At 39.6% G+C, this 26,655-nt stretch overlaps 1 protein-coding gene across 1 annotated transcript in view; it reads right to left on the bottom strand.

Annotated features, from left to right (window-relative positions):
- Positions 1 to 4,318: 4,318 nt before the first annotated feature.
- LOC131403503 (uncharacterized) overlaps positions 4,319 to 26,655 on the bottom strand; it is a 34,464-nt gene continuing 12,127 nt past the window's right edge. Inside the window, 9 exon segments of the mRNA XM_058537875.1 lie at positions 4,319 to 4,843; positions 6,996 to 7,043; positions 7,591 to 7,638; positions 7,910 to 7,957; positions 8,218 to 8,277; positions 13,826 to 13,885; positions 18,288 to 18,335; positions 23,483 to 23,530; positions 23,814 to 23,873. Coding sequence (XP_058393858.1) covers positions 4,641 to 4,843; positions 6,996 to 7,043; positions 7,591 to 7,638; positions 7,910 to 7,957; positions 8,218 to 8,277; positions 13,826 to 13,885; positions 18,288 to 18,335; positions 23,483 to 23,530; positions 23,814 to 23,873 — 623 coding nt within the window. The 3' untranslated portion in view covers positions 4,319 to 4,640.

Below are 26,655 nucleotides of genomic sequence, written 5' to 3'. Positions count from 1 at the left end.
CAGATGGGAAAAGGAGTGGATGGATCTGGGGTCCTTGGGAAGCAGAGGCGACCAGAGTCGTGGTGACTGGAGGCCCCGTGTCTGCATCAGAAGCACCCAACACACTTCAGCCCCTTCTTTCCACAACAGTGGTTGGACATGAAGCAAAAATGTGGGCATGTGAATAGGAGATCCTTTTCTAAATGCCTTAGATAAATTCTTGTGTGGCCACAGCCGTGGTCCTGTAAGTGTCTGTAACACAGCTCATCTGCAGTGCATAGACGTTGTTATAAAGACATAGGCAAATGGAGCATTTTGCCTTTACACCACATCTCAGTTTTGTGTTCTCTCGTTTCTGGTGTGAAAACCCCTCATTGAAAGACACCAGAGGAAAGAAGGACAGGAGATGGGGTCTCCCTATTGAAGGTTGAAGTGGTGACATCCACTGCTTACTTCACTGAATGGCTAATAAAAAACTTATTTATGAACTCGCCATGTGGCCTACTGGTTAAGTTTAAAGTTTTCTGATTCTGCAGCCCAGGTTCCTGGGCTCGGATCCAGGGCCACGAACCTGTTCCACTAGTCAGGCAGGTTGTGGTGTCAAGCCACATACAAAAAATAAAGGAGGATTGGCACAGCTATTAGCACAGGGTGAATCTACCTCAGCAAAAAAAAAAAAATATATATATATATGTATATATATATATATAAATTTGTATATATATTTATTGCAAAATCTCACAGACACTGTACCACATTCACGTACATTTAGTAGCCTGCCTGTGACTGGTAAGATAATGGAATGAACTGTCTTGTATTTGGTGAGACTGAGTCTGATCTGCTAATGAAGAGTTGCAGAAAAGGCTTCTGCTGTATTCCTAATCAGAAGATTTCTTAACATACTGGAAGAGCACTCTTCTAGTAAGCAAAGTATCTTTTAATTTTGATTACCAGAATGGGATTTTTTTGTTTCATGCCTCAGATTTCTTTTGTATTTCTTTTTTAACACCCTACATTAACGTTGTGTTTTTTAACTTATGCACATGTGCTCTTTGTACAATTTTAAAAAGTAATAAAATCCAACATATCAAAATGATTAGTTTTATTTTTCTTCTTTTTCATTATGTATTTGACCAAAAGTGTTGGAAATACAAAAGGGGAACAAGGAGGGACTGTGAATATATATAAAAGGTCACCAGAAGTTTTGTATTAGTTTATCATGAAATAGTACCTTTCTCCTAGAAGTATGGTCCTGAAGTAGTCTGAGTTCTCGTACTTTGGACCCACACTATAATTTCACTACCATTATTTTCCCTTTGTGTTTAGCTAATTTGAATTAAACTGAACTAAATTATATGGTGAGCTATTTATTTAAACATGAATATTCACCTCAATGCTTCATAGGAAGGCAGCATGTCTGCTAGTTTTCTTTCATTATTCGTTGAGTCATTCAAGAAAAACTCAATCATGTGTTGTGGAAATGGTGCTGTTTGGGGTGGAAACTGGCTATTTGTGCAGATCACAACAACTCCATGTGTGTTTGTTCTAAGAATGGGCAAAACGACAGAAATACAACTGGGGTGGTCACTGGGAGGCCGGGTCCTGACCAGGAAGAGCTTCCCATGGAGGAGAAGGGTGAGGAACAGCTCCAGGGTCTGCCTTGGGACTGAAACCTCGGGAGCTCAATGGTGTTGTCACAGTGAGAACGTCCTGTCTCAGGAGCGGAGTCGCGGATACACCAAGCCCACAGATGATGTCTAAGCCAGACGTCAATGTATTAATTTAACCTGAGAAAGAGCTCTCATCCAGACATGCTGGGCTCAACCAGTAGATGCCGCTGATCCTCATAGGAAGCCAAGGCTCTCAGAGCACAGACCAAGAAGAAGGAAGCGTGTAATTTTAATGTGCTGCCATGAAGTAAAACTGTGAAAGACTAAAGCGTTGATCTCAACAGTAGATCTCTCCTTCCCCCCGGGACTGGACAGATTGAGTCTGTGGGCTGGGCACCCACTCTGTACCATGCCTAGGTGGGTGGGGTTGGGGACATTTGCTCTTTATGCTCACATTGCTGAACAGCCCTCTTCTTTTTTTTTAAATTTTTTGTTTATTGCAGTAACATTGGTTTATAACCTTGTATAAATTTCAGGTGTACATCATCAACTTCTATTTTGAGCCCAATCACACTTTCAACTGATGTTAATGCCCTCTAATAAGCCTTGCTCAGGTTGACTCTGACTCATTAGGGGGACTTATATGATTCAGTATATGACATTCAATTACACAGTTGAACTCGGGGCCTCTGTATCTCTGTGTTCTTGGGAGGGAAAAAGCACATCACTGTTGCCCACATCTATAGTCCATCCATGCCACCAGGTTCATGGGCACAGATCTGTGTCACCCGGTCTACACTGAGAAAATGAAGGCAATAGGTATCAGCCTCAGTAAATCAAACACCATGGAGGAGCCCAGATACTTGGAGGATTGTTAGGATTATTTTAGTGCTCCAAGATATTCTGTCTGCTCTTTCCTTCAGAACAGGTTCATGAGAGTGGACTGAAATGCAGCATCTGAACAGTCCTGGACCTGAGAATCCCAACTCATGCCGTAGCTAATTGGAGTAAGCTTTGTATGTAAAAAGCAGGGAACCTGCTACCCAACACCCTAACAGTATGGTTGACAGCAATTGCATGTGTGTGTAGACGGATATTTTCCTCCCATTAGCTGTGGCTTTTTGAAAGTGAGCAAAATTGGTTGTGGATTAACTGTCCTTAATTTATTTATGACACCATAGCCACTGCTTGCACAACCACAACCAGTAGGGGTTGGTTTGACTTTGAGCATTTTCCAAGAATCAACCACATTGGAAAGAGCATGTAAACAAAAGAAGCCTGAGAAAATAACACACCATCAACTACACCAGCGACCTCCCACCACCCAGGCTGTTTCCTCCACCACCACCTGTGCTCTCCCTCCCTGTACCACCTAGTTCAGGGCAGCCCAAGCCCAGTGTGGAAGGAAGTCTCTAAGAAGTGTGAAGCCACATGAGACACTGCCTAGTACTGCTCTGCCCAAGACTCTCGGTCCATTTCATTAGCAGCCCCCCAAAAGGCAGTTGCAAATCTACAACACCCCCTCATAGAATAAATTAGGGTTTCCATACTGTTGGAAACAAAGGGAGCAATTACAGTAATGACAGAGTAAATACACACGTAATAAACATAGGTACACCCACGAGTCCCTAAGAAAATTCTCACTGACTCCTTGTAGGTTGCCTTTAGTAAGGAAGCAGCGCACCTTTTGTTTTGTTCTGTCTTTCCCTGTTGAAACTGAGTGAAGAGAAGGCCACATGATATTGGGTAATAAAACACTGGCTCTGAGTTCAGAGGGACCTGGCTTTAAACAACGATTACTTACAAAATAGTGATCTTGAGAAAGAAGATAATCTTCCCAAATCTGTACAGTGTGGACCATAATTGGACCAACCTCTGGGGCTGTTAGAGGGTTAACAGGGCTGCCTGGGACGAAGCAGAAACTCACTGAGTCCCTATTCCATCCACACACGACCTCTCTGTGGGGAAATAAGATCAGAGATGACTCTCAGTGCTGTTTGTTGTGTAGTATCTACTGTTCAAAAGTAGACCCGCCAACAGCGGATGCTAATGCAGTTGAGGACTTGCAAGCACCAGGCACTATTATCTCATCTAATCCACACACTCCAGGAGACAGGGCGCTGTAACTCCATTCTACAGATGAGGAAGTTATGGCACAGAGAGTTCAAATAGCTGGCCTGAGGTCACATAGATGCTAATACTAGACCTTGGATTCAAACCCAGGTACTCAGGGTTCAGAGTCCAGGGGCATAACCCCTCCACCATGATGCCTCTTGGTGTTAGTGCAGGTCTCATGGGGTTATTGTGAGGAGCGGGAAACACGATGCTTGTGTAACAGTAGTGTAGAGCTGAGCACACACAGTGCAAGTCATATTAGATGTTATACTGACAGTATCGGAATGTCCCAAACCAAATGAGTCTGAATCTGGTGACCCTTGAAAGAGAGGTAACCTGGTTGCCTTCATTTGACTGTGGTTCCCTTTGGAGCCAGTGCCCCAAAGAAAGCATCATAACCACTATCTCAGGGAAAGAATTAGAACTGTGGCATTGACCATTATGACAACCAACACTGGATTTGATAGCTCAGTTGTCATGCTGTTTCTTACCCTGGACTTTCAATGAGATTTAATCAAATTCAAGTACACACAGAAAAATGTAAGCTTTTGATTTTTGTTTATTATGCCTGTTATGAAAAACAAAGTACAGAATTCAAGTAGGAAATTCTGGCATCAGGATTTGTAAAATGGAAGACTTCAAGGCAGTCATCTGGGTAAAGGGCACTAAGGGATATGACTAGAAGCTGCATGCTGTCTGTACTCTGAAGGCATCACTATTTGGGTTGCTGCATGAGCTGATGGAGATCATGGAGACAGTGGTGCTAAAGGACTATCCCTTGGCCTCGCCCTGGAGTAATGGCAGAATTCATTGTTAGAGAGTAAAATTTTCTGTTTGCCCAGTGGTTTGAGAAACCATTACACAATAATGACATAATAGAAAAGTACACACGTGAACTGAAATAACCAAACCCAGAGTGAAAGCCCAGCTAGATCCTCAGGAGAAACTTTTACGTAAAATAAACGAAGAAAAGTTGACTTCTTTGTGCCACCAGCTGTTAGAACACTCTCCATTGCCAAAGACTGCTGTTCTCCTTAACAGACAGAAGGCGAAGATGGCGAAGTAGACCACGCTCTTGAGGAGGAGGAGGACGTAGGTGTAGTAGGCAGAGGTGATGGTGAGCTGAAGCTGCAGGGCGTCTAAGAGAAGACGTTTGATTAGTTTCACCTTTTCTTTTGAAAGGATGGGACGTATTAATGGGAGGATGGTCACGGTTATTTATTTCCAATGACCTACATTGCAGTGACACCCCGCACCACCAAAACCCAAAGTAAACATCTACTCCCCACACTACTATAGGTAACTCCAACAAGACAACTCAGAATCCAGGTTACAGGTCGTGTCAATCAACAACCTCTGCTAAATTCACTTAGAACATTCCAAAATATGAAAAGTAAGGTTATGTTTTTAACGAATGAAAAAAGCATTTCTGATAAATAGCTTTTACCATTTCTTCACCCCTACTATGTCTCTAAGTAATAGTAAGAGCTAATATTCATTAAAAACTAAACAAACGCTAAACACTTGTTCTGAGATCTTTGCACGCAAAACTTTAATCTTATTTGATTTTTACAATAACCTGTGAGATTACTACTATCATTCCCATTTTACAAATAAATTGAGGGCAGAGAGAGAAGTAATTTGCCTGATGTCATGTATTTAGTACGTACCAGAAACCAGATATCAATCCCAGCAACATGACATTAAAGAACACATTCTTAGCCATTCTGTAATTCTGCATCTCCGAGTGCAATAAATACCACAGACATCAAATGGTTAAGCATAAATATAAAGCTGAATTCTGATTCAGAAGCCTCTGGGCCATTACACGTTGTGCATGCAATGAGATTCCTATGAAGGGTACAATCCATGGAAGTTTGGTGGTGTTCACAGTGGGGTGGGTGGGAGGTTTTAGTGAAGAGGGCGTTATATAAAATGGAAGAGTGGTTAATCCAAATTCTCTGAAACTTTAGGAGGTCATGGTTCATACATCTGTCCTTCCCAAATGTCTCTCATTGTGGCTATGATGTCATAGGATAATTGCACTTAATTCTCTTTGCAGTTTTTCAAAAAATACATGATATCAAAAAATAACTAATAACAATATTGGTGAGCCAGAATGGCTATTCAGTGAACCACAAGGCTGTGTCTCTACATGAGAAAATCTCCCTTTTATATGTGTTATCTTCAAGAGTCAGAACCCCAGAATCATTATCTCTTGTTGTGGAAAGGGATCTCCGAGGTGATGTGTTCATAACTCCTTGCCCTTGGTCAGGTAACGTGTTATCTGAGGTCCAGAGCCCCCTTGATACTGGAAATGAAGGAAAGATCAGCAGGGTTAGAGCCAATGCTTCTAGCAACTTTCTTTGTACATCTATTGGGAAAAAGGCCAGAAAACAGTGCTGATTCTGTGCCAGCTGAATGAGACACCCCATGCTAGACATTCCACATAGGTGACCTTATCTCTTCAATAACTGAGTTAGGTGTAATTATTCCTGGTTGGCAGATGAGAAAAGTGTTGCTCAGAAAATGTAATTTTCCTATATTGATGCAACTAGTCATTAAAAGAACTGGGGTTCAAGTCCAGTCTGTGATACTGTGAAGCCCGTGCACTTATCCACCCCCCACCATGTGTCCATCTTATCTCAGGGCCTTGGCTTGGGGGTTTCTTGCTCTAGGACTATACCTTAGAGGAAGAGAAGACAATTGAGTAAGTGTATGAACGCTTAATTCAGATAGCTTGGGTTGAAACCTCAGATCCAGCTGTGTGGCATGGGACAAGGGACTTAATTTTAGCTCATGGATTAGCTCATTAAAATGGGGAAAAAAATTATTCTATCACTTCATAGCATTATTATGAAAATTAGACAAGAAAATGCATGCATAACCAGCATAATGCCTTCTGTATAGGAAGCTCTCAGTATGTGTCATTTCATGTTATTAGCTACTAGCAAGGACCAAAGACTTAAAAAAAATCTAGAAGCACCTTGATACCATGTGTTTGCCAGTCATTAGAAAACAAACCAGACGAGCGAATTAAGTCCATTGTTGAAATAATCCAGAGCCCATCACTGCACTCTCTAATTTACAGTCATCTCATCCCCAAAACGACATTTACTGTATTAAGATGACTCCCAGGAAATGATGGATTGATTTAAGGTAACACTCAGTCTAATCTGCAACATCCAGCCATTCTAGTTTTACTACCTTAAGCCAAGGAGGTTCAAAAGTTTATGAACAGGAAACAAATGCTGTAGCATGACGTAAAGGCAAACATAAACAAAAACGTACTTATACCATCTGTCCGACAAGCTTTTGTGGAATTAATGGCAGTGACCTCTAGAAGAAATGAGAGCAAGTATTAGTCAAATGTTCTTGCATATCCTTTCACAGTGTGATACATATATAAAATCTGACAACAGAGAGACAGGAGAGATATTCATTAAAAATATGAGCCCCACTGGGAGCCAGCCTGGTAGTGCAGTGGTTAAGCACACGCACTCCGCTTTGGCGGCCTGGGATTCGAAAGTTCAGATGCTGGGAATGGACCTATACACTGCTCATCAAGCCATGCTGCGGTGGCGACCCACATACAAAATAGAGGAAGTTTGGCACAGATGTTAGTTCAGGGACAATCTTCCTCAAGCAAAAAGAGGAAGATTGACAACAAATGTTAGGTCAGGGCCAATCTTCACAAAAAAAATATATGTATGTATATATATATATTTATATATATATAAAAAATATATGTATATATAGGAGCCCCACAATTCCAACAACAATTGGTCTTATCGATTACGAGGAAGGGAAGTTCCACAGAAAATTTGATCAGGAGGGGAAAATATGCTACAGAATGACATGGAAGTAAACATATACAAAAAGTTACCACTATCCTCTTTTGGAAAAGCTTTCATAGAATCAGCAGCGGTGACCACTAGAAGAAATGAGAGCAAGTATTATTCAAGCGTTCATGCCTATCACTTGACAGTGAGATGCATATGTGTATGTGTGTGTGTGTGTGTGTTTAACCAAACACAAAATCTGCCAACAGAGAGACAAGTGATATTCATTAAAAATACGAGCCCCGCAATTGAAGAAATAATTGGAGTTATCAACTAGGAACCAGGGAAGCGCCAAAGGAAATTTGAACAGGAGTAAAAGAAATATGACAGCATGACACGAAGGCAAGCATATAAAAAACTTACCACTTTGCTCTGTTGGGTAAGCTCTTGCAGGACCAGGAGAAGTGACAACTAGAAGAAATGAGAGTAAGTATTAGTCAATTGTCCACACCCATTATTTGGCAGTGTGTGTATGTATAGAAGAATATATATGTATACGGAAACTGCTGACAGACAGGAGAGACAGTCATGAATAATATGAAAATTATGAGCCCCACAATGCCAGGAACAATCGATCTCTTGTATTTTAAGCCTGAGAAGTACAAAAGTTAAGTTGATCAAGAAAAAAAGTCTATAGCATGATAAAGAAGCAAACATAGACAATGACTTACTGCTTTCATTTATCGGATAAGCCTTCGTAGCATCAATAGTAGTGACAATCGAGGTGACAGCTAGAAGAAATGAGAGGAAGTATCGGGAAATTATTCAGGCTCATTAATCGACAGTGTGTGTATGTGCTTATAAGAGTGTGTGTGTACGCATGCACACACACACACACACAAACACTCACATGATGAGGAGACAGGAAGACCATCCTTAAAAATATGAGCCCTACGATTCCAGGAATAGCTCATCTGATTCTACGTGATTCAGAAGATCTAATTCATGGATTGTGTTCCTGCCCATGAAGATGTTGCCCTTCATAAAGGATACATTTTTTTCTTCTCCATCACAACTGGGCGGTAATATCCAAGACTATCCTGTTTTCCATCAGTATTCACAGCTCCTAGCACAGTGCCTGCCACAAAGGAGGTGCTGGAGAACTACTTGTTGAATGGAAACATAAACAGAAAATGTGGCTGCTCTACAGTCTTCAGCACATGTTGCCGACATGAAGAGTTGCTGCCAAAATCAATTCATCAAATCTTAGAATCCACAACAGAATCTCAGGTTTGAAGGAGTCTGGTTTAGACAAATTTCCCATGAGAGCAAAGGAATCAGGCAGACCTTTCCAAAGCATGCATAGACCAATAGCCCCAATCATGCACATGATTTTCTGGAGCTGTGGTGTTTATGAACATGACAACAATATGAATAAAAGCCAGGAGCTATTGAGTGATTATTACTGCACCAGGCACTGTGTTAAATGCTTCATGTGCATTATCTCCTTTAATGCTCCGGTCACACTGACGTGAGTTGTAGTTTGGAGGACTCCTTGTTGCAAATGAGGAGAAAAGATTGGGAGAATAAGTAAGCTGCTGAGAGTCACACCAGTGACGGCAGGGCCGGAGTTCAAAGGATCGTTGTGGCAGATGCAGTGAGAGAGAGCACATGGAAAGTGCTTTGTAAAAATAAGCCCTAGAAATAGAAAATAATCTATAGAGAAACAGCATATCTCCACCATTGTGGACACTAAGAACATCTCCCCTTCCAGATGTGTTAAATATTCTCAGCAAATGAGCTTTTCATTACAGGAGCTCAGCATTTCAGGGCAATTCTTTCCAAAGATAGACAGATAGGCCAAGTCACATTTATACTTCTTTGAATATATATTCCCTGAGGTGAGACTTAGCAAAAATCTAATAAGAAAAGAAGACAAACAAACAAAGATAAGAATTTTTTTTAATGACAATTGACTGTTGGAGGGAGGAAAACAGAGTTGAAACCATTGTTTTAGTTTATCCTTTTTCTACTAGATGTGTTCCTATCCATACCTATGTGGTTCTGGTATGGAATTTTATGCATTCAGTGAGATCTTTTTTTGGCGGCTCTAAACCTGGATTTCATTCCAAGAACGAAAATGTTAACATAGTCGTGTGTCGATTTTAAAATATCTTCAAGAACTGACTTGAACGTGTCTTCAAGTCTCTTTCTTTTCCTTAACGGTGACTTATTCATTAAAGATAAATAAAACTCTCTTATTACCATGCGCTGATGGAGGTAAAAACAATCAAGTAACAATTTTTCATAACAAAATCTGTGTATGTATCTAAGCTCTCTTTCTCAACCAAGGTTGGTCAAAAACTTGGACCAGACTAGTTTTATCTTCTTCAAAGTCACTTCATTGGTTTGTGCTTCCAAGTTATATTCTTAGCTTTTATCAAGAACAAAAAGCTTCGAAGGATCAGCATTAAACATTTGCTGTAGCATGACATTCACAGAAATGTCTTCATTACCTTTGTTCTCCTGAGAAGCTCATGGGAGATATTTGCTTCAGAAATCAGGTACCACGTAAAACACAATATGAACTGGAATTTCTCTGTGATAATCATCACCATGCAACTTACTGTACATCCTATTTTTCCATCATCACTAGGAAAATCAAAACCTAACAGGACACTTCAGCCCAGCGGTTACATTAAACTTGCACTTTGCATATTTGCTTCTCCTCTGTTTCTTAGCTGTAGAAACAGTAAACTGCGGCTCTTGTTGCAATCTTACGTTAGTTGGTTTTAGGAAAGCATATTAAATAAAGTACAGTAAATACGTAAATAAATATGTCTAAGTTATGTTTCCAAAAGCAAGTGATTTCACTGACATGATTTCATGTACTTTTCCTCACGGTCCCAAGAGAACGCCAAGGCAAGTGTTCGAACCTAAGTTGGTCACTGATGACACTAAGGATCTGAGAAGACAAAGATTGACTTCAGAGTTTCGGACTGGTGCACAGCAAAGGTCTTTGCATATTTTGTTATGTGCCTGTTCCCCGCTGCTTCAAAAGGTCTTGTGAACCGTAGGGATAAGTACAAACCAATTCCTACTTATTTATGCGTGCTCTATTGCCTTTGGTCTGTTATGTTCACACTCAGGACTTTAAGTGCTGAGTCTAGTGAGGTATGGGACTCCTGCTGTGACCAAGGCCCATTCTGCACTGTGTCTACCCTGTCTAAATATGTGAAGCATCTGCATCAAAGGGACTCCTTTGGGACATCATACCTGAATCATGAGTGACTGTGAGTGACAAGGAAAAGAACGTATTGTCTTACAACCGTGCATCCTCCTTGGGATAGGAATTCACGCCAGTGTGCTTATCCACACATCCCTCCCAGGCTTGGCACAGGCCAATACTATAATAAGTGTTTGCTGAGTTGCCTTTACCAATGGCAAGAAATACATTCGTTATGTAGAATGCAAGTATGTGTGTAAGCAGTAGCCTCACCCAATCTCTAATTATGAAATTACACCTTACTGGTATTAAAAATAAAAGTCTGGAAAATGTAAGGCCATCATAAAACTGCTGTGGCCTAATTATTCGAGTTTTTGTTGAGCTGCCATCCCTGTCCCACAAATGAACAGCATTTTGGGGTATATTTTGTGCATCGCAAGACAAAACTAAGAGTGACTCTTCTTGCTGCATAGAACATTCCTTAAAGATGTATAATTGTTCTTATTTCCTGATGAAGTAAGATTGTCAAAAGTGGAATCTCTTTTTGAGCATTGCTTGTGTCCTAAGTTGCTAGGCTCTTTCACGTATCTTGTTTCATTTAATCCATGCAACTACCCTAAAACACGTCATTGTGACCGTAGATTTTGGAGGATGAAACTCAGGCTGAGAAAGGTTAAGTCAATTTTTCTTCTTCTTTTTCTTTTCCATGTTCCAAAGCCTATCGTATTTTAATTCTATGGGCATATAGAGGGATATCTATTCTATCAATAAATGGAACATCACTTAAGATGGATTTATATTTGTTTAATTAATGAAAATGATGGTGAGCCCGACTGGTCTGCACTGAACCACAAGGCTGACTCTCTCTTCCTGAGAAAATTTCCCTTTTACATGTTTTATCTTCAAGAGTCAGACTCCAGAATCTTCAGCTCCTCTTGTGGAAACGGATCTCAGAGGTGATATGCTCATAACACCTCACTCTTGGTCAGGTAAGGTGTTAGCTGAGGTCCAGAGCCCCCTTGATATTGGAAATGGAGGAATGTCACCAGGGCTCGAGCCAATGCTTCTAGTTACTTTCTTTGTACATATGTAGGGAGAAAGGGCCAAAACCTAGCACTGATTCCGTGACAACCAAATGAGACATCCTATGCTAGCCATTCCTCATAGGTGACCTTACCTCTTCCATAACTGATTTGGGTGTAATTATCCTGGTTGGCAGGTGAGGAAAGTGTTGCTCAAAAAATAAGAAATTTTCCTATATTGATGCAACTAATCATTAAAAGAACTGGAGGTCAAGTCCAGTCTGTGATACTATGAAGTCCATGCACTTACCCTCCCCCCACCGTGTGTCCATCGTGTCTCAGGGCCTTGGTTTTGGGGTTTGGGGCTGTAGGACTATATCTTAGAGGAAGAAGAGAGAACTGAGTAAGTGTATCAACTCTTAACTCGGATTGCTGGGTTACACCCCAGATCTAGCTGTGTGGTATGGTGCGAGGGACTAACTTTACCTCATTTTCAACATCTATAAAATGGAGACCAAATATTGTACCACCACATAGGAGTGTTATGAGACTTAAACAAGAAAATGCATGCGAAACCCAGCACAATGCCTTCTGTATAGCAAGCTCTCAGTATGTATCAGTTCATGTTATTAGCTACTAGCAAGGTTCAAAAACTTCAAAAAAAATCTAGACGCCCCTGATGTCACATATTGCTCAGTCATTAGAAACAAAAGCCATGCAAATGAATGAAGTCCGTCGCTGAACTAATCTGGTGTCCATCACTGCACCATTCTTGATTCAGATGGTGAGGTTGAAACTCTAGATCTAGCTGTGTGGCATGGTGCAAGGGACTTAATTAATTTTGGCTCATTGCCCTCATCTATAAAATGGGGAAAAATATTGTACCACTTCCTAGGAGTATTATGAGAATTAAACAAGAAAATGCATGCAAAACCCGGCACAGTGCCTTCTGTATAGGAAGCTTCAGCCTGTGTCAGTTCAAGTTATTAGCTACTAGCAAGGACCAAACACTTAAAAAAAATCAGAAGCACCTTGATATCACATATTCCTCAGTCATTAGAAACAAAAGCTGCCCAAATGAATGAAGTCCGTTGTTGAAATAATTCAAAGCCGGTCACTGCACCCTCTAATCTACAGTCATCTCAACCCCAAACCAGCCTTTACTGTGCTAAGAAGACTCCTAGGAAATGATGGATTGATTTAAAATATCACTCAGTCTATTCTGCAACATCCAACCATTCTAGTTTTCCTCTTTTAAGGCAGGGAAGTTCAAAAGGTAAGTTTCTGCAGAGGAAAAAATGCTATAGCTTGACATAAGGGTAAACATATACAGAAACTTAAGGCTTTCATCTCTTAGATAAGCATTTGTAGAATTAATGGTAGTGACCTTTACATATATATATATATACTGTGACAACAGAGAGACAGGAGTAATAATCATTAAAAATCTGTGGCCTCGGGCCAGCCCCGGTGGCCTAGTGGTTAAGTTCGGCGTGCTCCACTTCAGCAGCCTGAGTTTGGTTCCCAGGTGCAGACCTACACCACTCGTCTACCAGCGGCCATGCCATGACTGCGGCAGCTCACGTACAATGTAGAGGAATATGGCAACAGATGTTAGCTCAGGGCGAAAATTCCTCAGCAAAAAAAAAAAGTACCTTACAATTCCAGGAATAATTTGTCTTGCTTACTATAAACCAGGAAAGTTCAAAAGGTAATTTGACCCAGAAGCAAAAAAATGCCATAGCAAGACATGAAGGCAAGCATATAAAAACACATACCACTTTGTTCTGTTGGGGAGGCTGTTGTAGAAGCAGTAGCAGTGAGAACTAGAAGAAAGGAGACCAAGTATTAGTCAATTGTCCATGTCCACTATTTGACAGTGTGTGTGTATATAGAGAGGAATATAGACCTATATATAATCTGCTGACAGACAGGAGAGGTAGTCACAAAAAATATGAAAATTATGAGCCCCACAATTCCAGGAATAATTGGTCTTTTGTATTTTCAGCATGAGAAGTATAAAAGTTAAGTTGATCAGGAGGGAAAAAAAGCCTATAGTGTGACAGGGAGGCAAACATAGACAAAACTTACCACTTTCATCTGTCGGATAAGCCTTTGTAGAGTGAATAGTAGTGACAATTGAGGTGACGGCTAGAAGGTATGAAGGGAAGTACTAGTCAAAATTCAAGCCCATTATTTGACAGTGTGGGTATGTGTTTGTACGAGTATGTGTGTGTGTGCGCACGCGCACACACACACACACAAACATAATCCGCTGACAGAAAGACTGTCCCTAAAGATATGAGCCGTATGATTCCAGGAATAGATCATCTGATTCTATGTAATTCAGTAGATCTAATTCAGGTACTGTGTTTCTGCACATGAAGACATTGACCTTCATGAAGGATACATTGTTTTCTTCTTTATCACAATGTGACGGTAATATCCAAGACTATCTTGTTTTCCATCAGTATTCATAGCTCCTACTACAGTGCCTGGCACAAAGGAAGTATGGGAAAGATACTTGTTGAATGGAAAAATAAACAGAAAATGTTGCTGCTCTACGGTCCTCAGTACATGTTGCTGACCTGAAGAGAGGCTACCAAAATCAATTCATTAATTCAGAATCCACAGCAGAATCTCAGGTTTGACGGAGTCTGATTTAGGCAAATTTCCCATGAGAGTAACAGAATCAGGCAGACCTTTTCAAAGCATGCATATGCCAATATCCCCAATCATGCACATGATTTTCTGGAGCTGTGGTGTTTGTGGACATGACAACAATATGAATCAAAACTATTGAGTCTTTATTACTGCACCAGGCACTGTGTTAAATGCTTCACGTGCATTATCTCATTTAATGCTCCAGTCACAATGATGTCACTTGTACTTTGGAGGACTCAGTGTTACTAACAAGGAAATAAGGTTGGGGGAATAAGTAACTTGCTGACACTCATATCAGTGACGACAGCTTCAGCATTGAAAGGATCATTGTAGCGGAGTCAGTGAGATAGAGGTATCTCACAGAGATGAAAATTCTTTGAAGTATAATTGACTGCTGCATGGAGGAAAACAGAGTTGATACCATTGTTTTGCTTTATTCTTTTTTTACTATATGTGTTCTTGTCCATGTGGATATGTCTCTGGTATGCAATTTTATGCACTTATAAAGAGTGCCTTATGATCTTTTTTTGGTGGTTGTAAAATTGGGCTTGATATATAAGATTTGGAACAAATTCCAAGAATGAAAATGTTAGCATAATCATTTTTAAGTGTAAAAACGTCTTCAAGAACTGACTTTAACGTGTCTTAGGAATCTCTTTTTTTTCTGTAGCAGTGACTTATTCATTAAAATATAAATCAAAATCTCTTATTACCATGCATCGATTTTGGTGAAAACAATAAAGTAACAATTTTCCATAATAAAATCTGTGTATGTATCCTAAGTTCCCTTTCTCAATCAAGGTTGGCCAAAAACTAGGACCAGACTAGTTTTACCTTCTTCAAGATCACTTCATTGAATTATGCTTCCAAGTTATATTCTTAGTTTTTATCAAAAACAAAAAACTCACAAGAATCTGCATTAGAAATTTATTGTAGAATGTCATTAACAGAAACGACCTAATTAGTTCCCTTGCCCTGAGAAGACCATGGGGGCCTTTGTTTCAGAAATTAAGTGCAGAGTAAAAACGTAATGAACTGGAACTTGTCCATGATATTCATCACCATGGAACATACTATATTCTTATTTTTCCTTGATCACTAGGAAAATCAAAACCTAATAGGATACTTTATCCTTGTAGTTAATTAAAATTATGTTTTGCATATTTGCTTCCCCTCTGTTACTTGGTGGTGTAAATCACAAATTAGGGCTGTTATTTTAATCTTAAGATAGTGAATTTTAGGAAATGATATTAAGAAATGCAGTAAATACATAAATAACTAAATCCATGTTATGTTTTCAAAAGCAAGTGTTTTCACGGACATTATTTCATTTGCTCTTCATCACAGCCCTTCAAAAAAGCCAAGGCCAGTGTTCGAACCTAATTTGATCACTGAAGAAACCAAGGAGCCGAAAAGATCAAGACTGACTTCAGAAATTGGGACTGGTGCACAGCAAAGTTCTTCGCATGTTTTGTTCGGTGCTTGTTTCCCACTGCTTCAAAAGGGCTTGTGAACCACAGGGAAAAGTACAAACTGATTCCTTCTTATCTATAGGTGCCCTGGGGCCTTTGTCTGTTGTCTTCATACTCAGGACAGCAGGTCGTGAGTGTAGTGAGTTACAAGACCTCTGCCTGGACCAAGGCACAGTCAGCCCTCTGCCCACACTGTCTGAAAATGCACAGCATCTGCATCAAAGGGAGTCCTCTGGGACATCATGCCTGAATCACGAGGGACGCTGAGTGATTAGGAAAAGAATGTACTCTCTTACAACAGGGCATCCTCCTTGGGACAGTAATTCATCCCAGTGTGCTCATCCACACATCTCTCCCAGGCCTGGCACAGGCCAGTAAGTGTTTGCTGAGCTGCATTAACCAATGGCAAGAAATACATTCATTACGTAGAATGGAAGTACTTATGTAACATTACTTTCACTCAATCACTAATTATGAAATTTTACCTTACAGCGGTATACAAAATACAAATCTGGAAAACCTAATACCATAATAAAGCTGCAGTGGCCAAATTATAGGATGTTTTGTTGAGCCGCCATCCCCATCCCTCAAGTGAACACCATTTGGTGACATAATAACATTTTTGGGCATTATACCAGGGTATAGCAAGATGAAAGTGAGAGTGACTTTGCTTGCTGAGTAGAACATTCCTGAAAGATGTATAATTGTTCTTATTTCCTAATGAAGTAAGATCATCAAAAGTGGAATCTCTTTTTGAGCATTTCCAGTGTCCTAAGTTGCTAGATGCTTTCGCTTATCTTGTTACATTTAATCCATACAACCACCCTAAAAAGCATCATTGTGACCTTAGTATTTTGGAGGATGAATCTCAGTTTGAGAAAAGTTAAGTAAATTTTTCTTTTTCTTTTTCTTTTTTATGTTCCAAAGCCTATACAATTTAAATCCTGTGGGCAAATAGAGAGACAATTATGCTGCCAATAAATGGAACATTTATGAAAGGTTTATATTTGTCTAATCAACTATAATGATATAAGCCAGACCAAGTATTCAATGAATCACAAGGCTGAGTCTCCTCCTGAGACAGTCTCCCTTTTACATGTTTTATCTTCAAGAGTCAGAACCCCAGAATCATTAGCACTCTGTGTGGAAAGGGATCTCAGAGGTGATGTGTTCATAACTCCTTGCGTTTGGTCAGGTAACGTCTTACCTGAGGTCCAGAGCCCCCTTGATATTGGAAATGGAGGAAAGATCAGCAGGGCTAGAGCCAATGTTTCCAGTCACTTTCTTTATAGATATGTAGGGAGAAAGTGCCAGAAACTAGTACCGATTCAGTGCCAGCTATACCAGACATTCCACGTAGGTGACCTTATCTCTTCAATAACTGAGTTAGGTGTAATTATCCTGATTGGCAGATGAGGAAAGTATTGTTCAGAAAATGTAAATAAATTACCCAAATTCAGGCACCTAATCAGTAAAAGAAATGATATTCAATCCAGTCTGTGATTCTGTGAAGCCCGGGAATTACCCACTCCCTACCATGTGTCCATCGTGTCTCAGGGCCTTGGTTTTGGGATTTTTTGCTCTAGGTCCATATCGTAGAGGAGGAAGAGAGAACTGAGGAAGTGTATGAACTCTTAATTCGGATGGTCGGGTTGAAACCTCAGATCTAGCTGTGTGGTGTGGTGCAAGGGACTTAACTAATTTTAGCTTTTTGTCCTCATCTATAAAATGGGGAAAAAATATTGCACCACCTCATAGGAGTATTACGGGTATTAAACAAGAAATGTATGCAGAAGCCAGCACAATGTCTTCTGTATAGGAAGTTTTCAGTATGTGTTAGTTCATGTTATTAGTTGCTAGTAGGGAACAAAGACTAAGAAACGAGTCTAGAAGCCCTGTCTTACCAAGTTTTCCCAGTCATTAGAAAGAAAACCTGCACAAACGAATGAAGTTCATTGTTAGATAATTCAGAGCCTACCGTTGCATCCTCTAACTTACAGTCATCTCATTCCAAAACCAGCATTTACTGTGAGAAGACGACTCCTAGGAAATGATGGATTGATTTAAAATATCACTCAGTCTGTTGGAACATTCAGTCATTCTACTTTTCCTATTTTAAGGCAGGGAATTTCAGAAGTTAAGTTTACCCATATGAAAAAACATCTATAGCATGACACGCCTATTAGTTGACAGTTGAAACATGTATCTGTGTGTGTGTGTGTATAAATATGTACATATACATATGTAAACTGCCAACAGAGAGACAGGAGAGATACTAATTAAAATTATGTGCCCTACAATTCCTGGAATAATTAGTCTTGTCCACTATAAACCAGGGAAGGTCAAAAAGTAATTTGACCAGGAGAGAAAAAAAATTCCCAAACATGGCATGAGGGCAAGCATATAAAAAAACTTACCACTTTGCTCTGTTGGGGAAGCTTTTGTAGAACCAATAGCAGTCACCTCTAGAAGAAAGGAGACCAAGTATTAGTCAATTGTCCATGCCCATTATTTGACAGTGTGTGTATACAGAGAGGAATTAGATGTACATAATATGCTGAGAGACAGGAGAGACAGTCACCAAAAATATGAAAATTATGAGCCCCACAATTCCAGGAATAATTAGTCTCTTGTATTTTAAGACTGAGAGGTCCAAAAGTCAAGTTGAGCAGGTGGGAAAAAAGCCTATAGCACGACAGAGAGGCAAACATAGGCAATAACTGACTGCTCTCCTCTGTCCGATAAGCCTTTGTAGAATGAATAGTAGTGACAAATGAGGTGACACCTAGAAGAAATGGGAGCAACTATTAGTGAATTATCCACGCCCATTGCTCAACAGCGTGTTTATGTGTTTACAAGAGTACGTGTGTATGCATACAAACACAGACACAATCCGGTGCCAGAGAGACCATCCTTACAAATATGAGCCCTACGATTCCACGAATAGCTCATCTGATTCTACGTAATTTAGTCGATCTAATTCGTGTACTGTGTTTCTGCACATGAAGATGATGACCTTCATGAAGGATACATTGTTTTCTTCTTTATCACAACGGGACAGTAATATCCAAGACTGTCTTGTTTTCCTTTTGTGTTCACAGCTCCTAGCACAGTGCCTGCCACAAAGGAGGTGCTGGAGAACTACTTGTTGAATGGAAACATAAACAGAAAATGTGGCTACTCTACAGTCTTCAGCACAAGCTGCCGATATGAAGAGTTGCTGCCAAAATCAATTCATCAAATCTTAGACTCCACAACAGAATCTCATGTTTGAAAGAATCAGGTTTAAGAAAATTTCCCTTCAAAGCAAAGGAATCAGCCATACCTTTCCAATCCCAATATTGCCTATCCCAATATCCCCAGTCATGCACATGATTCTCCTAGTTGTGGTGTTTGTGGACATGACAGCAATATGAATAAAAGCGAAGCGCTATTGAGTGATTATTACTGTGCCAGGCCGTGTGTCAAATGCTTCACATGCATTATCTCATTTAATGCTCCAGTCACACTGACATGAGCTGTATTTTGGCGGACTCCTTGTTAAAAATGAGGAAATAATTTGCGAGTACAAGTAAGTTGCCCAGAATCATACCAGTGACAACAGAGCCAGCATTCAAAGGATCATTGTGGGCATTCAACGAGATAGAGCATGTGGAAAGTATTTTGTAGAAATAACCCATAGAAATAGAAAATATTCTCTAGAGAAACACCACAGTTCCACCCGCGGTCACTGAAAATGTCTTCTCTTCCAGGTATGTTAGATTCTCTTAGCAAATGACCTTTTCATTACAGGAGATCAGCATTTCAGTGCCATTCTTTCCAAAGATAGAAATTTAAGCAGAGACACACTTAGAGTTCTCCGAATATATAGAATCTGATGTGAGAGCTATCTATGATGTAAAAAAGGAAAAGGGCAGCATAGAAAAAGAAAACTTCTTTAAAGATAACTGACTGTCTGATGGAGGAAACAGAGTTGAAACCACTGTTTTCCTTTATCTTTTTTTTTTAAACTAGATATGTTCTTGCCCATAAGGATATGGTTCTGGTATGCAATTTTATGCACACAATGAGGGCTTTTTTTGGTGGCTACAAAAGTGGGTTTGAGGTATAGGATTTGGAATAAATTCCAAGAATGAAAAAGTTAGCATAATCATGTTTAAGTGTTAAAATATCTTCAAGAATTGCCTTTAACGTGTCATAGACGTCTCTTTCTATTCTGTAACGGTGACTTCTTCGTTAAAATATAAATCAAAATCTCTTATTAGCATGCAAGGATGGAGGTAAAAACAATCACGTAACAGTTTTTCATAATAATTTCTGTCTATGTGTCCTAACTTCTCTTTCTCAAGCAAGGTGGATCAGAAACTAGTTTTACCTTCTTCAAAATAGCTTCCTTGATTGTGCTTCCAAGTTATACTCTTAGCTTTTATCAAAAACAAAGAAATTCCAAGAAACAGCACTGCAAATTTGCTGAAGAATGGCACTAACAGAAATGTCCTCGTTAGCTTTGTTGCCCTGAGAAGCCCAAAGGAGACATTTGTTTCAGAAATTAGGTGCCAAGTAAACCATACTATGAACTAGAACTTCCCTCTGATAATCGTCATCATGGAACTTACTGCAAGTCTTATTTTTCCCCGGTCACTAGAAAAATGAAAACCTAATAGGACGCTTAAGCCCAGTGGTTTTATTAAGCTTATGCTTTGTATATTTGCTTCCCCTCAGTTTCCTAGTGGTGTAAATCATAAATTAGGGCTGTTGTTTTAATCTTACGATAGTGAATTTTAGGAAATGATATTAAGAAATGCAGTAAATACATAAATAAATACATCCATGTTGTGTTTTCAAAAGCAAGTGTTTTCACTGACGTTATTTCACTTGATCTTCATCACGGCCCCAGGAGAGAGCCAAGGCAAGTGTTCGAACCTAATTTGATGACTGATGAAACTAAGGATCCGAGAAGATAAAGACTGACTTCCGAGACTGGGACTGGTGTACAGCAAGGGTCTTCACACATTTTCTTCTATGCTTGTTCCCCACTGCTTCAAAAGGGCTTGTGAACCACAGGGAAGAGTACAATGTGAACCACAGGGAAGAGTACAAACTGACTCCTTCTTATTTATGGGTGCTCTGGGGCCTCTGGTCTGTTTTGTTCATTCTCAGGACTCAAGTCCCGAGTCTAGCGAGTTACAGGATCCCTGCTGAGACACAAGCACATTCAACCCTCTGCCCACACTGTTAAAATAAGTGCCGCATCAGCATCAAAGAGACTCCTTTGGGACGTCGTTCCTGAATCACGAGTGACCGCGAGTGACTAGGAAAAGAATGTAGTCTCTTTATAAGAGTGCATCCTCTTTGGAAAAGGAATTCACCCCAGTATGCTCATCCACACGTCCCTTCCAGGCCTGGCACAGGCCAGTACTGCAGTAAATGTTTGTTGAGCTGCATTTACCAATGGCAAGAAATACATTCGTTACGTAGAATGGAAGCATATGTGTACACATTACTCTCACCCAATCTCTCATTATGAAATTACACCTTGCTGTGGTGTATAAAATTCAAATCTGGAAAACCTAAGACCGTAATAAACTGCAGAGGAAAAATTATTCGATTTTTTGCTGAGCTGCCACGTGGCTCCCTCAAGTGAACACCGTTTGGTCACTTAATAATGTTTTGTGGGGGTCGTACTCTTAGTACAATAAGGTGAAAGTGAGAGTGACTCTGCTTGCTGAGTAGAACATTCCTGAAACACGTATAATTGTTCTTATTTTTTGATCAAGTAAGATCCTCAGAACTGGAATCTCTTTTTGAGCATTTCTTGTGTGCTAAGTAGCTGGGTGTTTTCACCTATTTTGCTTCAGGTAATCCATATAGCAACCCTAAAAAACAGAATTGTGACTTGAATATTTTGGAGAATGAATCTCAGGCCAAGATAGGTTAGTTAAGTTTTCCTTTTCTTTTTCTTTTCTGTGTTCAAAGCCTATACTAGTTTAATCCTCTGAGGACATAGAGGAACATTTATACTACCAATAAATGGAACAAGATTTAAGATTTTGATTTGTTTAATTTGATAATGATGGTGAGCCACACTGGTGTGCATTGAACCACAAGGCTGAGTCTTTTCTTGTGGAAATTTCCCTTTTACATGTTTTGGGTTCAAGAGACAGAACTCCAGAATTATTAACACTTGATGTTGAAAGGGATCTCAAAGGTGATGTGTTCATAACTCCTTGCCCTTGGTCAGGTAAGGTGTGAGCTGAGGTCCAGAGCCCCCTTGATGTTGCAAATGGAGGAAAGATCAGCAGGGCTAGATCCAATGCTTCTAGTCATTTACTTTGCACATATGTAGGGAGAAAGGGCCACATGCTAGTACTGATTCTCTGCCAGCTAAATGAGACACCCTATGCTAGACATGCCACATGGGCCACCTTCTCTTCAATAACTAACTTAGGTGTTATGATCCTGCATGGCAGATGTGGAAATGGTCTCTTAGGAAATGTGAGTAATTTTCTTATATCAATGCAACTAATCATTAAAGGAACTGGTGTTCAAGTCCAGTCTGAGTTACTGTGAAGCCCATGCACTTACCCACCCCCTACCATGTGTCCATGGTGTCTCAGGGCTTTGCTTTGGGGTTTCTTACTCTGGGACAATATTTTAGAGGAAGAAAAGAGAACTGAGTAAGTGTATGATCTCTTGATTTAGATGGCCATGTTGAAACTCTAGATCTAGCTGTGTGGCGTGGTGCAAGAGACTTAATTAATCTTAACTCCTTGTCCTCATCTATAAAATGCGGAAAATATATTGCACAACCTCCTAGGAGTATTATGAGAATTAAACAAGAAAATGCATGCAAAACCCAGCACAATGCCTTCTGTATAGGAAGCTCTCAGTCTGTGTCAGATCATGTTATTAGCTGCTAGCATGGATCAAAGCTTAAAAAGAAATCTGGAGGCACCTTGATATCACAAATTCCTCAGTCATTAGAAACAAAAGCCACACAAATCAATGGAATCCATCGCTGAAATAATTCAGAGCCCATCACTGCACCCTCTAATTTACAGTCATCTCATCACCAAACCAGCATTTACTATCTTACTATTACACCTGTGGAATGATGAGTTGAATTAAAATAACACTCAATCGATTCTGTTACATCCAGCCATTCTAGTTTCTCTTTTTTAAGGCAAGGAAGTACAAAAGTTAACTTTATCCAAAGGAAAAAAGTGCTATAGCATGAAATAAAGGCAAACATATCCAAATCTTAACGGCTTTCATCCTTTAGAAGGCTTTCGTAGAATTAATAGCAGGGACCTCTAGAAGGAATGAGATCAAAATTTACTCAATTTTTCATGCTTATTAGTTGACAGTTGATATACACGTATATATATATTTGTGTGTGTGTATATATATATATATATATATATATATATATATATATATGTAAGCTGCCAACAGAGAGACAGAAGAGATACTCATTAAAAGTGTGTGCTCTAGAATTCCAGGAATAATTGGTCTTGTCTACTATAAACCAGGAAGTTTCAAAAGTTAATTTGATCAGGACGGACAAAAGTGCCATAGCATGACATGAGAGCAAGCATATACAAAAACTTACCACTTTGCTCTGTTGGGGAGGCTTTTGTAGAGCCTATAGCAGGGAACTCTAGAAGAAATGACAGGAAATATTAGGCAATTGTCCGTGCCCATTATTTGACAATGTGTGTATATATTAGGAATATATACATATATTCATATATACACACATGTATGTAATCTGCTGACATACAGGAGGCAGAGTCCGTAGAAATATCAAAATTATGAGACCCACAATTCCAAAAATAACTGGTCTTTTCTACGTTAAGCAGGAGAAGTTCAAAAGTTAAGGTGATCAGGAGGGAAAAAAAGCCTATAGCATGACATAGAGGCAAACATAGATGATAACTCACTGCGTTTATCTTTCAGATAAGCCGTTGTAGGATCAATAGTAGTGACAATTGAGGAGACAACTAGAAGAAATGAGAGGAAATATTAGTCAATTTTTCATGCCAATTTTTCGACCGTTTGTGTATGTGTTTATATGAGTACGTATGCCCACACCCACACAAGTATAATGCAGTGACAGAGAGACCATCCTTAAAAATATGCACCCTATGATTCAAAGAAGAGTTCACTGATTCTACGTAACTCAGTAGAACCAAATTCACATATTGTGTGCACATGAAGATGTTGACCTTCATGAAGAATACATTTTTTTTCTTTATCGCAACTGGATGGTAATATACAAGACTATCTCGCTTTCCTTCTCTATTCATAGCTCCTAGCACAGTGCCTGAGACAGAGGAGGTGTTGGAGAAATACTTGTCCAATGGAAAAATAAACAGAAATGTGGCTACTCGACAGTCTTCAGCACACGTTGCTGACATGAAGAGCTGCTGCCAAAGCCAATTCATCAAATCTTAGAATCCACAACAGCATCTCACGTTTGAAAGAGTCACGTTTAACAAATTTCCCATCAAAACAAAGGAATCAGCCATACCTTTCCAAAGCACGCATATCCCAATATACCCAACTCATCCACATGGTTTTCTGGAGCTGTGGTCTTTGTGGATGTGACAACAATATGAATAAAAGCCAAGAGCTATTGAGCGATTATTACTGAACCAGGCACTGTGTTGAATGCTTCACTGCATTATCTCCCTTAATGCTCCAGTCACACTGACATGAGTTGTAGTTTGGAGGACTCAGTGTTACAAAAGAGGAAAGAAGTTTGGGAGAGTAAGTAACTTGCTGAGAGTCATACCAGTGATGGCAGAGCCAGCGTTCAAAGGATGGTTGTCGAGGATTTAGTGAGATAGAGCTCATGGGGAGTACTTTGTAAAAATACCCGCTAGAAATAGAAAACAATCTATAGAGAAACAACATATCTCCACCATTGTGGACACTAAAAACATCTCCTCTTCAAGGTATGTTAAATATTCTCAGCAAATAACCTTTTCATTACGGGAGCTCAGCATTTCAGGGCAATTCTTTCCAAAGATAGAAAGATAGGCCAAGTCCCATTTATGCTTCTCTGAACATATACAATGGGAGGGGAGACTTATCTACAGTATAAAGTAAAAGAGACAAACATGCAAAGATAAAAAGTTTTTTAAAGATAATTGATTGTTGGACGAAAATAGATTCCAAACCATTGTTTTGTTTTATCCTTTTTCTGTTACATGTGTTCCTGTTTATATGGATATGGTTCTGGTATGCAATTTTATGTACTCAGTGAGATCTTTTTTGGTGGCTGTAAACCTGGATTTGAGGTATAGGATTTGGAATAAATTCCAAGAATGAAAATGGTAGCATAATCATGTTTGTATGTGAAAATATCTTCAAGAACGGACTTTAATGTGTCTTAGAAGTCTCTTTCTTTTCCTTTACAGTGAGTTATTAATTTTCAGATAAACCAAAATCTCTTATTACCCTACATTGATTGAAGTAAAAACAATAATGTAACAATTTTTCATAATAAAATCTGTATATAAAATTATGAACTGGAACTTCTCTCTGATCATCATCATCATGGAACTTAACATGTCTTATTTTTCCCTGATCACTAGAAAAATCAAAACCTAATAGTACAGCTCAGCTCTGTGGTTATACTAAACTTGTGCTTTGCATATTTGCTTCCCCTCTGTTTCTTAGCTGTAGAAATAGCAAATTGGGGCTGTTGTTTTAATCTTACGGCAGTGAAACTTAGCAAGGGATATTAAAGAACACAAGGAATACATAAATAACTAAATCCATGTTATGTTTTCAAAAGCAAGTGTTTTCACAAGCAAGTGTTTTCACTGACATTATTTCATTTGCTCTTCTTTGCAGCCCTTCAAAAATGCCAAGGCCAGCGTTCGAACCTAATTTGATCACTGAAGAAACCAAGGAGCCGAAAAGATCAAGACTGACTTCAGAAATTGGGACTGGTGCACAGCAATGTTCTTCGCACGTTTTGTTCGGTGCTTGTTTCCCACTGCTTCAAAAGGGCTTGTGAACCACGGGGAAAAGTACAAACTGATTCCTTCTTATCTATAGGTGCCCTGGGGCCTTTGGTCTGTTGTCTTCATACTCAGGACAGCAGGTCGTGAGTCTAGTGAGTTACAAGACCTCTGCCTGGACCAAGGCACAGTCAGCCCTCTGCCCACACTGTCTAAAAATGCACAGCATCTGCATCACAGGGAGTCCTCTGCGACATCATGCCTGAATCACGAGGGACGCTGAGTGATTAGGAAAGGAATGTACTCTCTGACAACAGGGCATCCTCCTTGAGACAGTAATTCATCCCAGTGTGCTCATCCACACATCTCTCCCAGGCCTGACACATGTTAGTTCTGCAATAAAGTTTGTTGAGCTGCATTTACCAATGCTTGCAAGACTTACATTCAGCATGTAGAATGGTAGTATTTGTGTACACATTCACCTCACCCAATCTTAATTATGAAATTTCATCTTTCGGTGGTATATAAAATACAAATCTGGAAAACCTAAGACCATAACAAAACTACAGTGGCCTAATTATTCAATTTTTTCTTGAACTGCGATCTGGCTCTCTCAAATGAACACCATTTTGTCACCTAAAAACATTGTTTTGGGTAATACTTTGTGTATAGCAAGATGAACATAACAGTGAGTTTGCTTGCTGAGTAGAACATTCCTGAAAGACATATAATTGTTCTTATTTCCTGATCAAGCAAGACCACCAAAAGCCGAATCTCTTTTTGAGCATTTCTTTTGTACTAAGTTGCTAGG

Source organism: Diceros bicornis, unplaced genomic scaffold (genome assembly GCF_020826845.1).
Source record: "Diceros bicornis minor isolate mBicDic1 unplaced genomic scaffold, mDicBic1.mat.cur scaffold_722_ctg1, whole genome shotgun sequence".
Taxonomy (NCBI): Eukaryota; Metazoa; Chordata; class Mammalia; order Perissodactyla; family Rhinocerotidae; genus Diceros; species Diceros bicornis.
This window is presented reverse-complemented; position numbering and strand designations above follow the sequence as displayed.